Source organism: Rhinoderma darwinii, chromosome 1, assembly GCF_050947455.1.
Source record: "Rhinoderma darwinii isolate aRhiDar2 chromosome 1, aRhiDar2.hap1, whole genome shotgun sequence".
Taxonomy (NCBI): domain Eukaryota; kingdom Metazoa; phylum Chordata; class Amphibia; order Anura; family Rhinodermatidae; genus Rhinoderma; species Rhinoderma darwinii.
This window is the reverse complement of record NC_134687.1, coordinates 320,761,157-320,774,765: the sequence shown is the minus strand read 5'-3', so window position 1 is coordinate 320,774,765 and position 13,609 is coordinate 320,761,157. Positions and strand designations below refer to the sequence as shown.

At 42.5% G+C, this 13,609-nt stretch overlaps 1 protein-coding gene across 2 annotated transcripts in view; it reads left to right on the top strand.

Moving 5' to 3' along the window:
- The window catches only part of HSDL2 (hydroxysteroid dehydrogenase like 2), a 43,891-nt gene that overhangs the window by 5,373 nt on the left and 24,909 nt on the right, over nucleotides 1-13,609 (top strand). For both annotated transcript variants that reach the window (XM_075825597.1, XM_075825596.1), the window contains exons 4-5: nucleotides 7,518-7,616; nucleotides 8,436-8,550. In XM_075825597.1, coding sequence (XP_075681712.1) covers nucleotides 7,518-7,616; nucleotides 8,436-8,550 — 214 coding nt within the window. The remainder of the gene's footprint in view (nucleotides 1-7,517; nucleotides 7,617-8,435; nucleotides 8,551-13,609) is intronic.

Genomic DNA, 13,609 nt, shown 5'->3' with positions numbered 1-13,609 from the left:
CGCTGGGACCTCCAATGATCACCAGTACGGTCCAAAGTTTTTCTTTTTAATTTTCCTCATAGAATGTGTGTTTATTCAAGTCATATCTACTTTCTGATGAGTAATGATTATGCGCTATAATTGTACAGTAGTCTATTGTAGGTTGCAAATTACATATCCAAATTTTTCTTAAATGGATGCAAACTTTTCAAACAATTCATGCTAATCTAATTGTATACCTGACATAGATAAACTTTGTTTACTTTACTGTTAAAATAGTTTTTCTATCCGTTTATAATTCTGTGTGAAGTTACTGCCACATGGTGTCTCCCTTCCTGTAATCTGCTGTCCACCACTTGTTGAGAAAAAAAATCTGTCTCTATTTAATGAGCATAATTGACGGATTATAGATAGTAGGGGTGTGTCTCTTCACTGCCTGCCCATAGAAGTCTATAGAGAGGGGTGGGGGGAGCAGGAGGATTTAGCATAGTGTCCGGCACATTGCCCATACAAGTCTATGGAGAGGGGAGGAAGCAGCAAAGTGAAAAAAACACCTATGCTGCAGCAGCTTCCTGGTAAGTGTTATATATCACCCCAGTGCAATAGAAATGGGAGAGCAGGATAAGCCCTTACCACTCTGTGCAGTACTATTCCATCGGGCTGAGCGCATCGTTCACGCTCAGCTCAGTAATAGTACGTTGGGGGTTTAATAAAGTATTTTATTTATTTAAATTTATTTTTTCCTCGGCGCGTGTATGAGCTGTGATAAGTGCTGTCTCCAACAGCAGGCTATCACAGCTCAATACCCAGAGACCAATTGCGGTGGTCCCGCCTCGGCGATCGACGCTATTGGTCAGTCAGCAACTACTGTCCAATAGCAGAGATCGCTGACATCAGATCCTGCCGCTGACATCACATCCTGCTGCACCCTCCCTGAACTTCTCTGTTGGTGTTAGTAAATCGGTCAGAGTGTGTGTTAAAAAAAAAAAAAGTACTATGCTAAGAGCAATTTTTTTGCTTCATCCGTCCTCGATCCACTTCCCACTCCTGTCCCCCTTTTCACCTCCACGGTTTTGTTCAGTGATCTCCTATCACTGACCACTGACCAATTTTGAGTCCCAAATCCCCGTGTACATGGGCAGCCCGATGATAAAATTTAATACAGCAGGGCTCAGTGAGATGGACTTTTTCAAGTTTTTTTTCACTGACTATTTTATAGATCTTATGGCGTCCCAGACAAATTGATATGCCGAACAGTATATCACTAAGAACCCCATGTTATTTTATGCCCAATCCCACAGGTGGACCCCTGTAGATGCAGCAGAGTTTGGCATGTTCTGGCGACTGCACTTGAACATGGGGCTTCTGAAAAAGCCATCCATTAGGGCCTCCTGGAGGACATACTTCTTATACCACACCCTGATGTACCGCTTGGCGATGCTCAGGATGCGTTATGAGTAAATACTCCGCTTCTTACATTATGATAATGAGCAGTGCCCACCTCGAGATGAACCTAGTTTTGACTGTTTGTATAAACTGAGACCCCTATTAGACCATTTCAGTGTTCGGTTTGCCCAAGCATACATCCCCGAGAATTGTGTATTTTTATTGATGAGTCCCTGGTATATTTTAAATTCCGCCATTACCTCCCGAATAAGAGGGAGTGAGAGTGCATTAGGGTATGCTTACAAATTTAGGGTATATAAAGGGAAGGATACCAGTATTCAGCCCCCAGAATGCCTCCCTTACTGGGCGTTCACGCAAAAATTGTGTGGGATTTGGTGCACCCACTGCTGGACCAGGGTTACCACGTCTACCTGGATAAATTTTATACCAGCTTCCCACTCTTCAAGTGCCTCGCTTCCGGAAGTACCGTGGCATGCGGCACTGCTAGAAGAAATCTGAGAGGCCTCCCTAAGACTCTGCTTGGGCAAACACTCAGAAGGGGTGAGAGCAGGGCACAATCCAGCAGCAACATTTTGTGTTTCAAGGACAAGAGAGATGTCCTTGTATTGACAACAACACATGGCCACACCAGTACCAATGTACCTGTACGAGGTACTAGTAGAGAGTAGGGATGCACGATGCATCGAAACTTCTATACTGTTTCGATACTTTGCATCCCCAAACGGTTCGATACCGTTGTTTCATGTATTTCGAGGCGCAGCCGCACAGCTCAGTATTGTAACACATGAATGTATGAGAGCGGGGCTGTGCCTGTGTAATACAGCAATTGCCCCGCTCCTGAGTCCTGATAACAAGTGCGCGCCGTCAGCATGAGGTGATGCGGCCGGTGCTGCACTAATGGCCGGCGGCACTGAAAACAGGACATGGCGGGTGCCCTGCAAAACACCCCCGTGTTCTGTCTTCAGTGTCTGAACCGCCGCTCATTAGTACAGCGCCGGCCGCATCACTTGTTCTCAGGAGCGGGGCAATGTCTGTAGTACACAACCGTAGCCCCGCTCTATAACGGCGGAGATCAGAGAAACCTCTTATCTCCGCCATTATTCCCCTGAATGCTGTGATCTAAGTTGACCACCACCGCAGCATTCAAGAGGAAGTAAGAAGGGGGGATGCCCCTTGGATCGCATCACAGGAATCCCTGTGACGCGATTGAAGGACATACCATATATGGGCAGACAGCCCAGGGTCCATTGAAGGACCACAGGACTGTCTGACCATATTTCCTGTTGTTAGTGCATACTTAGGTATGTCCTAACAACTGCCTGTGTACTATCAGTACACAGGCTATTGTACTGTAATATAGATATATATGCCAGTACATTAAAGTTTAAAAAATAAAGTAAAGAAAAAGTAATGTTAAATAAAAAAAAATACACATACACCTTCTTTACAATAAACATTCAAATAAGTCTCAATACATAAAATACACACGTATTCAGTATTGGTGCGGCCGTAATAACCTGCGCAACAATTTTTTTTCATCATTTATGATGTGTACGCTGTAAAAAATAAAATAAAAACTGCTTTCTATCACTTATTGTGAAGCACGAGGTGTGATGATGAATTTAACCTCCATGTGCCTCACATTAATAGTAATTAACCCCATCATGTACGTTACGCATTAACCCATTATGACTGAGAAACATGATGGGGTTAATTACTATTAATGTGAGGGACGTGGAGGTTAAATTCATCATCACACCTCGCGCCTCACATCAGAAAATGGAAGAACCTTTTTTTTTATTTTTATTACTGTTGGCAAAGTATCGAAATGGTATCGAAGTCCAAATTCTGGTATCGTGACATCCCTAGTAGAGAGACCCCCAAACCAGACTGCATCCTGGACTACAATAGGTACATGGGAGGGGTGGACTTCTCAGATCAAGTCCTGAAACCCTAAAGCGTCATGCGGAAATCAAGGGTGTGGTATAAGAAGTTAGCCGTGCACATATTACAGATGGCATTGTACAATGCATATGTGCTACGTCGATGTGCAGGCCAGAGGGGAACTTTTCTGGAATTTCAAGAGGTGGTTATCAAGAACCTAATCTTTAGGGACCAGGAAGGGGGGGGCACCCAGTATTTCTGGCAGCGGGCCACACGCATCGTACAAGGGCAACACTTTCCAGGAGAAGTTCCCCAATCTGGCAAGAAGGGAAAGAGTCAAAAGAGGTGCAGCGTCTGCTAAAAGAGTGGGATGAGGAAGGATACAATATGCCAATGCGACACGTGTCCCAAAAAACCAGGGCTCTGTATGAAAGCTTGTTTTTTAAAATTTATCATACATCCCTTGATTTTTAATTTACACCCTGATGCACTCCGCACAGCTTATCCCCCTCATCTTTTCCTTCTGAGCCCTGCCATGTGCCCAGACAAAAGATAACAGCCACATGTAGGGTATTGCCATACCCCGGAGAACCCACATTGCAATTTATGGGGTGTATGTCTCCAGTGGTACATGCTGGGCACAATATATCACTGAAATGGCATATATGTATAGAAAATTGCAAATCTTACTCTGCACCATCTGCTGCGCATTATCTTTTACACAATACCTGTGGGGTCAAAATGCTCACTACACCTCTAGATGAATGCCTTAAGGGGTGTCGTTTATAAATGGGGTCACTTCTCGGGGGTTTCAACTGTACTGGTCAACCTCAGAAGCTTCTGCATACATGACAGCACCAGAGAAGCTCCAGTAGGCCAAATGGTGGTCCTTCCCTTCTGAGCCCTGCCTTGTGCCCAGGCAGCAGATAACAGCCAGATGTAGGGTATTGCCATACCCAGGAGAGCCCACATTACAACTTATGGGGTGTAGGTATGCTCACTATACCTCCTAGATGAATGCCTTAAGGGGTGTAGTTTTTAAAATTGGGTCACTTCTCGGGGGTTTCAACAGTACTGATACCTCTGGGGCTCTGCAAATGCGATATGGCACCCGAAAACCAATCCAGCAAAATCTGGACTCCAAAGAACACATAGCGCTCCTTCCTTTCTGAGCCCTCCCATGGGCCCAAACGGCAGTTTATACCGAAAAATGGGGTATTGCCATACTCAAGAGAAATTGCGCAATAAAATGGGATCATTTTATTCCTTGTGAAAATAAGAAATGTTGAGCAAAGACTACATATTATTGGAAAAAAAAGAGTTTTTTTTATTTTTATTTCACAGCCCAATTGAAATAAGTTCTGTGAAAAAACTGTGGGGTCAAAATGGTCACAACACCCATAAATGAATTCCTTGAGGTTGTTTTTTATGTTTTGGCACCGCAAGACCTCTTCAAACCTGACATGGTGCCTAAAATATATTAAAATAAAAAAGAGGCCCCAAAATCCTCTAGGTGCTCCTTTTTGCTTCTGAGGCCGGTGTTTCAGTCCATTAGCGCACATGTGGGACATTTCTAAAAACTGCAGAATTTGGGCAGATTTAGTGGTGTTTCTCTGGTAAAACCTTCTGTGTTACAGAATTATTTTTTTTATAAAAATTGAATTTCTGCAAGAAAAATGAAAATCTCACTTTGCTTTAATTCCTGTGAAACACCTGAAGGGTTAAGAAACTTTCTAAATGCTCTTTTAGAAGCTTTCTAAGGCCTGATTCACACGAATTGTATTAAGAGAATAAACATAACATAAACTCAAAACATAAAACTTGCAATTTACCAATAATTGTGAATGTATGGGCAATATTGTTAGTGATTGAACATGTTGACAATTGGTCATCTATTTCTGAGAAGCTAATTCAAAACCAACAACCATAATGGCTAAAAAAAAAATATTATGGCAACAACAAAACGGAAAATTGTCGATCTGTAAGTAAATAAATCAGTAGTAAACCAAATCTTGGCTACTGACTTTACTTCTGATTTACAGATATATGGCCAATTTTACTTTTTATGGGAAAACCCTCTTCAACTCGTCAAAAAATAGTTGCACATTTATCAATTCTCTACAACTCTAAAGAATTTACCTTTAAATATAAGCCTGTTTTTGTTTTGTTTTTTTGTGCCATTTTGCTCAAAAGCTCTGTTTGCTGTTAGTAAGTATGTACAGTAGATATAAAAAGTCTACACACTCCTGTTAAAATGCCAGGATTTTGTCATGTTACAAAATCAGTCCAAGATTAATCATATCAGAACTTTTTATACCTTTTAGGGCTCGTCCACACGCTGCAGAATTACGGATGGAAAAAATGCAGCAGAATACATTAGCAGCATAGTGGATGAGCTTCAACAAATCTCATCCACAGGCTGCGTAAAAATTCAGAGCAGAAATTGACCTACGGTGTGTATTTTTTGGACCACAGCATGTCAATTCCTGCCGCGGAATTTGGACAGAATTGCTGCGTTTTTCAGAGGAGATGGCACCATCTCCTTGCATTGGGAAAAACGCAGCAAAATACGCACCATTTTCTGCAGTAAAAAACGCAGGAAATGGTGCATTTTTGCCGCGGCGGAATGTCTGCGTTTTTCAACGGAATTGCTGCAGAAATTTTCTGCAGCACTTCCGTTGTGTGTAAAGCCCTATATGTAACCTATAATCTGTACAATTGTATTGAAAAGCAAACTGAAATCTTTTAGGGTGGCAAAATAAAGAACAAAAATAATGTGGTTGCATAAATATTAAACTAATACATGCATTATCCTTTGACTTTATGGCAGCCTTCAGTCTTTTTGGGTAGAAGTCTATTAGCATGGCACATCTTAACTTGGCAATTGTTACCCACTCTTCCTTGCAAAAACGCTCCAAATCTGTCAGATTGCGAGGGCATCTCATGTGTACAGCCCTCTTCAGGTCACCCCACAGATTTTCAATGGGATTCAGGTCTGGGCTCTGACTGAGCCATTCCAAAACTTTGATCTGCTGGTGAAGCCATTCTTTTGTTGATTTGGAGGTATGCTTGGGTTGTTGTCGTGCTGAAAGGTGAAATTCCTCTTCATCTTTTTAGCAGGGGCCTGCAGGTTTTGTGCCAATATTGACTGATCTTTGGAACTGTTCATAATGCCCTCCACCTTGACTAAAACCCCAGTTCCAGCTGCAGAAAAACAGCGCCAAAGCATAATGCTGCCTCCACCATGCTGCACTGTGGGTATGGTGTTCTTTTGATGATGTGCAGTGTTGGCTTTGCGCCAAACGTATCTTTTGGAATTATGGCCAAAAAGTTAAATTTTGGTCTGATCAGACCATAACACGTTTTCCCACATGCTTTTGGCAGACTTGATGTAGGTCTTTGCAAAACATAGCCGGGCTTGGATGTTTTTCTTTGTTAGAAAAGGCTTCCGTCTTGCCACCCTAACCCACAGCACAGACATATGAAGAATACGGGAGATTGTTGTCACATGCACTACACAACCAGTATCTGCCAGAAAGTGCTTCAGCTCCTTTAATATTGCTGTATGCCTCTTGGTAGCCTCCCGGACCAATTTTCGTCTTGTCTTTTCATCAAGTTTTGAGGGACGTCCGGTTCTTGGTAATGTCACTGTTGTGCCAAATCCAAATGTAATCCACTTCTTGATGACCGTCTTCACTGTGTTCCATCGTATATCTAATGCCTTGGAAATTCTTTGGTATCCTTCTCCTGACTGATTCCTTTCAACAATCAGATCCCTTTGATGTGTTGTAAGCTCTTTACGGACCATGGGTTTTGCTGTCACATGCAACAAAGATAATGTCAGGAAAATCCTAATAGAACAGCTGAACTTTATATGGGGTTACTCAGAATCACTTTACATAATGACAGCTGTGTACAGACTACTATTTAACATGAGTTTAATGTGATTGGCTAATTCTGAACACAACCACATCCCGAATTATAAGAGGGTGTTCACACTTATGCAACCACATTATTGTAGTTTTGTTATTTTTATCCCCCCCCCCCCCCTTAAATGATTTTAATTTGTTTTTCAATGGAATTGTACAGATTATGGGTCACATTAAAGATGGAAAAAGTTCTGAAATAACAAATGAAAAAAACCTGCCATTTTAACAGGGGTGTATAGACTTCTTATATCCACTGTAGGTAGGTATTCTGAATATTGATTCACGGTTTTTTACTTTCTCTTTATTTTCTCTTCATAGTTGAAGCTGCTGGTGGAAAGGCCTTACCATGCATTGTCGATGTGAGAGATGAAAATCAGATCAGTGATGCTGTAGAAAAAGCAGTGAAAACATTTGGAGGTATTCCATCTCTTTGCATGTTTGGTAAAACAATGCAGCTTGTTTGAAGTCACTGGTGCCATTTCTTACTCTCGGTATATAATGTTTCTCCTATTTGTGGAGCTTGAAGAAAATTTTTCCGCACATATATTGACCTGCTGAGCAAATCTTTAAATTGCCTTTCCGTCTCCGAATCGTATAAAAAATTTATTTTATATAAAATAAAATAAAAAAGGCATTAAAATCTGCGCCTCTTTACGCTTCAAAACAAAATCCACACCTGAAAACAGGGAATTACCTGTGTTTATTTGCACTTTTGATGAAGATTTTCTGCATCAAATTCCACAATGTGTGCATGTAGCCTTCAAGCTTCCCATGAGCAGTTTTATTGACAGGATCTACAATCTAATGGGGGCCTGTCAGACCCGGGTAAGAAATCTGCCTTTGCGAGAAACATGGATTTGCTTTACTTTTATATGTCTGATCCTACTGTTTACAAGGATAAGTGACACCAGAGGTGTCTGACAGCCCTGATCAGCCCTTCTTCCTATTGAATTAATATGCACGTCTGTTCAAGGTAAGTCAGGGGTATTAACTGTTAGCCAAGTTTAGCATTTGGTCGACCGGTATCTAATGGCTCACCCACCAAACAGACATTTATGGCATATCCTGTGGAAGTGTCAGAAATGTTTGAAGTGGGAATACCCCTTTAAAATTGACTGTTTCTGTGTTTATTTTATTTTGTGCCAGGAAATTCCACGATCTACCACCTATAATTCCTTATTTATTTTAGTCAAGAATAAAACATAAAACCATTTTTTATTTTATTTGTCTAAACAGGTATAGACATCTTGGTGAACAATGCTAGTGCCATCAGCCTTACCAGCACTCTAGATACGCCTATGAGAAAAGTTGATCTTATGATGGGCATCAATACTAGAGGAACGTACCTCACGTAGGTAGTACTGGAAAAACTTTCATGTTGACGTATACACGATCAGCCATAACTTTTTAAACCACCTCCCTAATATTGCGTAGGTCCCCCTTGTGCCTCTAAAACAGCTCTGACCCATTGAGACATAGATTCCACAAGATCTCTGGAGGTGTCCTTGGGGCATCTGGAACGAAGACTTTAGCAGCAGATCCTTTAAGTCCCGTAAGTTGCAATGTGGGGCCTCCAAGAATCGGAATTGTTTTTCCAGCACATCACGCAGTTGTTAGTTCGGATTGAGATCTGAGGGATTTGGAGGCCAAATCAACACGTTGAACTTTTTGTCATCTCAGTTAAACAATTCATGAACAATATTTTAGCACTGTGGTAAGGTGCATTATTCTGCTGGAAGAGGCCTCTGCCATTAGGTAATACCGTTGCTATGAAGGAGTGTACTTTGTCGCCAACAATTTTTAGGTAGGTGGCATGTGTCAAAGCAACATCCACCTGAATACTAGGACCCAAGGTTTTCCAGCAGAATATTTTCCAGAGCATCACACTACCCTCCTCCGTCTTGACTTCTTCCCATAGTGCATGCTGGTGCTATCTCTGTCCCAGTTAAGCAAAGCATATGCACTCGGCCATTCACATGATGTAAAAAAACATGATTCATCTGACCAGGCCACCTTCTTTCATTGTCCAGTTCTGATGCTCACTTGCCCATTGTAAGTGCTTTCGGAAGTGGACAGGGGTTAGCATGGGCACTCTGACCAGTTAGTGGCGATGCAGCGCCAAATGCAGCAAGCTGAGAGTCACTGTTTTCTGACATCTTTCTGTCACAGCCAACAGTAACTTTTTCAGAAATTAGTGCTACAGTAGCTTTTATGTGGAAAGGGACCAGATGGGCTAGCCTTTGGTCCACACTCAAGTTAAAGAGGCTTTGGCGCCAATGACACTGTCGCCGGTTTACTGGTTGTCCTTCCTTTTACTAACCATTGTATATGGGGAACACCGTACAAGACCTGCCGTTTTGGAGATGCTATGACCCAGTCGTCTTGTCATAGCAATTTGGCACTTCTCAAAGTCGCTCTGAACCTTAGACGTGGCTATTTCTCCTGCTTCAAGTGGTGGGATATATAATGCAGGTATGAGCAAGTATAAGGATCTGTACGACTCTGACAAGTTTAAAATTGTGATGGCTAGACGATTGGGTCCCAGTATCTCCAAAATGGCAGGGCTTGTGGGGTGTTCCCAGTATGCAGTGATTAGTACCTACCAAAATGGTCCAAGGAAGGACAACCGATAAACTGGCCACAGGATCATGGACACGCGAGGCTCATTAATATGCATGGGGAGTAAAGGCTAGCCCATCTGCTCCGATCCTGCAGAAGATCTACTGTAGCAGAAATTGCTAAAAAATAAATAAAATGTATGCTATCAATGATCGAAACGGTGTCACAACACCGGCGTTTAAGGCTGTGTAGCCACAGACAGGTCACACTGTCCACTGCCGAAAGCGCCAACACCTGGATCATGAACTGAACCATCAAGCAATAAAAGAAGGTGGTCTGGTCTGATGAACCACGTTTTGTTTTACATCATGTGGACAGCCAGGTGCGTGTGCATTGCTTACCTGAGGAATTGATGCCACCCAGATGCACGAAGGGAAGAAGGCAAGGCAGCAGAAGCAGTGTCATGCTCTCGGCAATGTTCTGCTGGGAAACCACGGGTCCTGACATTCATGTGGATGTTAATTTGACATTTGCCACCCACTTAAACTTTGTTACAATCCCTTCATGGCAACGCTATTCACAAATGAAAATGGCCTCTTTCAGCAGCACTCTGCCACACTTCAAAAATTGTTTGTCAGGAATGCATTAAGGAACATAACAAAAAGTTCAAGGTGTTGACTTGGCCTTTAAATTTCCCAGATCTCAATCCAGTCGATCATTTGTGGGATGTGCTGGAAAAACCAGTCTGATTCATTGAGGCCCTACCTCACAATTTACAGGTCTTAAAGGATCTGCTGCTAACGTCTTACTACCAGATACCACAGGACACTTTCAGAGGTCTTGTAGAGTCCATGCCTCGGCAGGTTAGAGCTGTTTTGGTGGCACAAGGGTGACCTACATAATATCAAGCAGGTGCTTTTAATGTTATGGCTGAACAGTGTACATGTCGCAGTATAATCTGTTATTTATTGTGTTGCTGCGCCTGTCAACAGTCCTATTCTATAAATGAGAAATATTTGCATGTTACATCATATTATAGGGGATTTCCACCCAAAATTTAAAACATGGTCATGTTTGATAAGTATGCTTATATAAGTATGAGATATTGGAATCTGTTTTGCTGTGGGGGGCCATTTTAGCGAAAATGACAACTAGATGTGATCTTTGAAAATAATACCATCGGATATTAGATGCACTATAGATTCCACCAGTTCAGTCAGGCATGTAGTAAGTCGCTGGAAATGAACATGTCCAAAGACCAGAAGAATTCAAAAGGACTCGAGGTAGCAACTAAGAATGTACTTCCCCCGATTCTCTAACTTAAATGGTCCCTAACCTTTCAACAAACTATGCATGAATCAATAGTACAAGCGAATATAAGAATCTTCGATGTGATCGATAACAGATGGACCTGCTGTCACTAAAGCTGTCAGTCCTGCAGACCTGATGGTTCGGATTTCAGCGCAAGATACAGAAGCTGTATCTCAAAAAGTTAAAAAAATTGTAACAAAAGCTAGTTACAAAGTTGCACTAAACACTATAATACATTGTTTTGGTAAGAAAAAAAAAAAGTCTTCAAAGGTTTCCATAGCCTTTACATATTACTACAATGATACCTTTATCGGCTAACCAGAAAAAATTACAATTGCAAGCTTTCAAAACAGTTAAGTGAATGTGACTGTGCTGCAATACCAGACACAGCCTATGGACAAGAGTGGCCCTGTGTCACATACAAACTCTTTAAAGGGGTTATAACTATCGACTGTTCTAATATATCATTTGGATGGGAATCTTGGTAGATCCTCTGAATTCCTGGCAACCCAATAAGTGATGCTTGTTTTAAAGATTAACCCCTTCGCGCACCACAACGTAATAGCACGTCGTAGTGCTGGGAGAGATGTATGGAGTGGACCCCATACGCTGCGGGTGTCCGCTGTGTTTTACAGTTGACACCTGGGACTAACAGCAAGGAACATTGATCGCGCTGTTCCCACCCGTTTAACCCCTCAAATGCTGCGGTCAATCGCAACTGCAGCATTTGAGGCGTTAAAAAGAGGGGGCGGCCCCTCCGACTGCTCATCGCACCCCCCCCCCACAATGTGATCGTGGGGTGCCGATGGTTGTCATGGCAGCCCAGGGGTCTTCACTCTGCCTCTATTAAGCCCTGCCCGTAGCAGGGCTTAAAGGGGTTATCCAGGGACCAAAAATTGCATTGCAATAATATATTTATGTGAAACTGAGTAACTTACTAATAATTCATTAATTAAAAATTCTGTACTAAATGGTGCAGTTCAATCCTCATGAATTATTCAGGAAGTTCTGGAGTTTTTCTAATAATGATGACGCTCCGACACGGCCCCACGTGACAGCTCCTGCTTCATGTGCTGTTCGTGAACATGACCGGAAGGGGCTGTCATATTGCCTATTACTTGAGTCCCGAGCAGAGCATCAGCTAGCGCTTTTCTCGGGACTCCAGCACTGCTCACGATGTCCATATTTGGTCAATTCAGGGGTTTCCCATCGCTGGAGTCCCCGAGCAAAGAATCAGCTGATGCTCTGCCTGGAGACTCCACAACTTCTGCCGACGTCACTGTCCCTATATGGATAATGACGTCGGCAGAGCAGTACTAAAGTCCAAGAGCAGAGCATCCGCATCAGTGGCGCTGTGATTATCTCACAGCGCTGCTTCCCTGAAAGTGCGCGCTCCCAATGCTGCTATGTAAAAATTCTAATAGCAGTATTGGGATTCCAAACATGTACAAGCAGCGATTTATTGTGGCAACCCCCTTACAGCACATCCCCCAGTGAATCCTTACTGTTTTAGTCTCTGTCGTGCTCCTCTCTGTCCCCAAGCGCTGTGTATCTGCACTGATTACTGTTTCGAAGCCCTGTGCCGAGTGCAAAGGGGAACAACTCCAGGCCTCCTGCGCATGCCCGGGAGCAGCCACATTGAAAAGATAAGCAACTACAGCACGCTCCCGACACTCCTGCCTGCTTTACTGAGACTGGCAGTGGGGGAACTGCGCAGGCGCGGCTGCTAAACTGAGGTGGTGGTCAGATCCATAGTAACGACCACCTAAACAAATCGTGAGGCATGGGGTGGATTCAATCAGATATCTCAAACGCTGAACCACAGAAAATGAAAGGTATTTACAAAGATTAATATATTTAGGATAGGGAACTGTTGGGGATTGAAGTATAAGTTGGGAATAACCCTTTAAGTAATGAGAATATATTAGGCGAGTTTTGACGAGGAAATCCCATAACCTATATCTAAGATTTATGCTGTGCATGGTTTAGGAATAATTACAGCATGTTCTAGTACTTTCTTATACTAAGTTAAAGATTTGGACAACCCCTGTTAATATGTTATAGAGGGTTGTCTCCCGCTTGGAACCTCTGAGCCAGAGCAGAGAGCAGTTCACATGCAATGGTTCTGGTGACCTTGGGCCATGCATGTATTACATGGATGGCGATTCATCTTCGTAGCCACCGTGTGATACTACATTATCAGTCAATGGCAACTTCCCCTGGAAAAATCATCTGGTTGCCGGGGGTTCTCAGGAGCCGGGCTCACTGTATTCAACTGATTGTAGCCGTGACTTTTTCATATTGAAAGTAAATTTGTCAAGGATAGTGGGGATGTTTTAAACAAACAAATAAATATATTCTAGACTCATAATGAATGTATTCTGAATGATCTGCAGAAGAATATGATAGAGTAAACTTCATAATTTATCTGCTCACGACTATATGTTTCAGAAAAATTAACCCAAATGACTTGTAACAAAGTGTTACCAGCTTTTGTGACCATAAGCCATGACTAAGGACCTAGAGAAGGTCTGAAACGC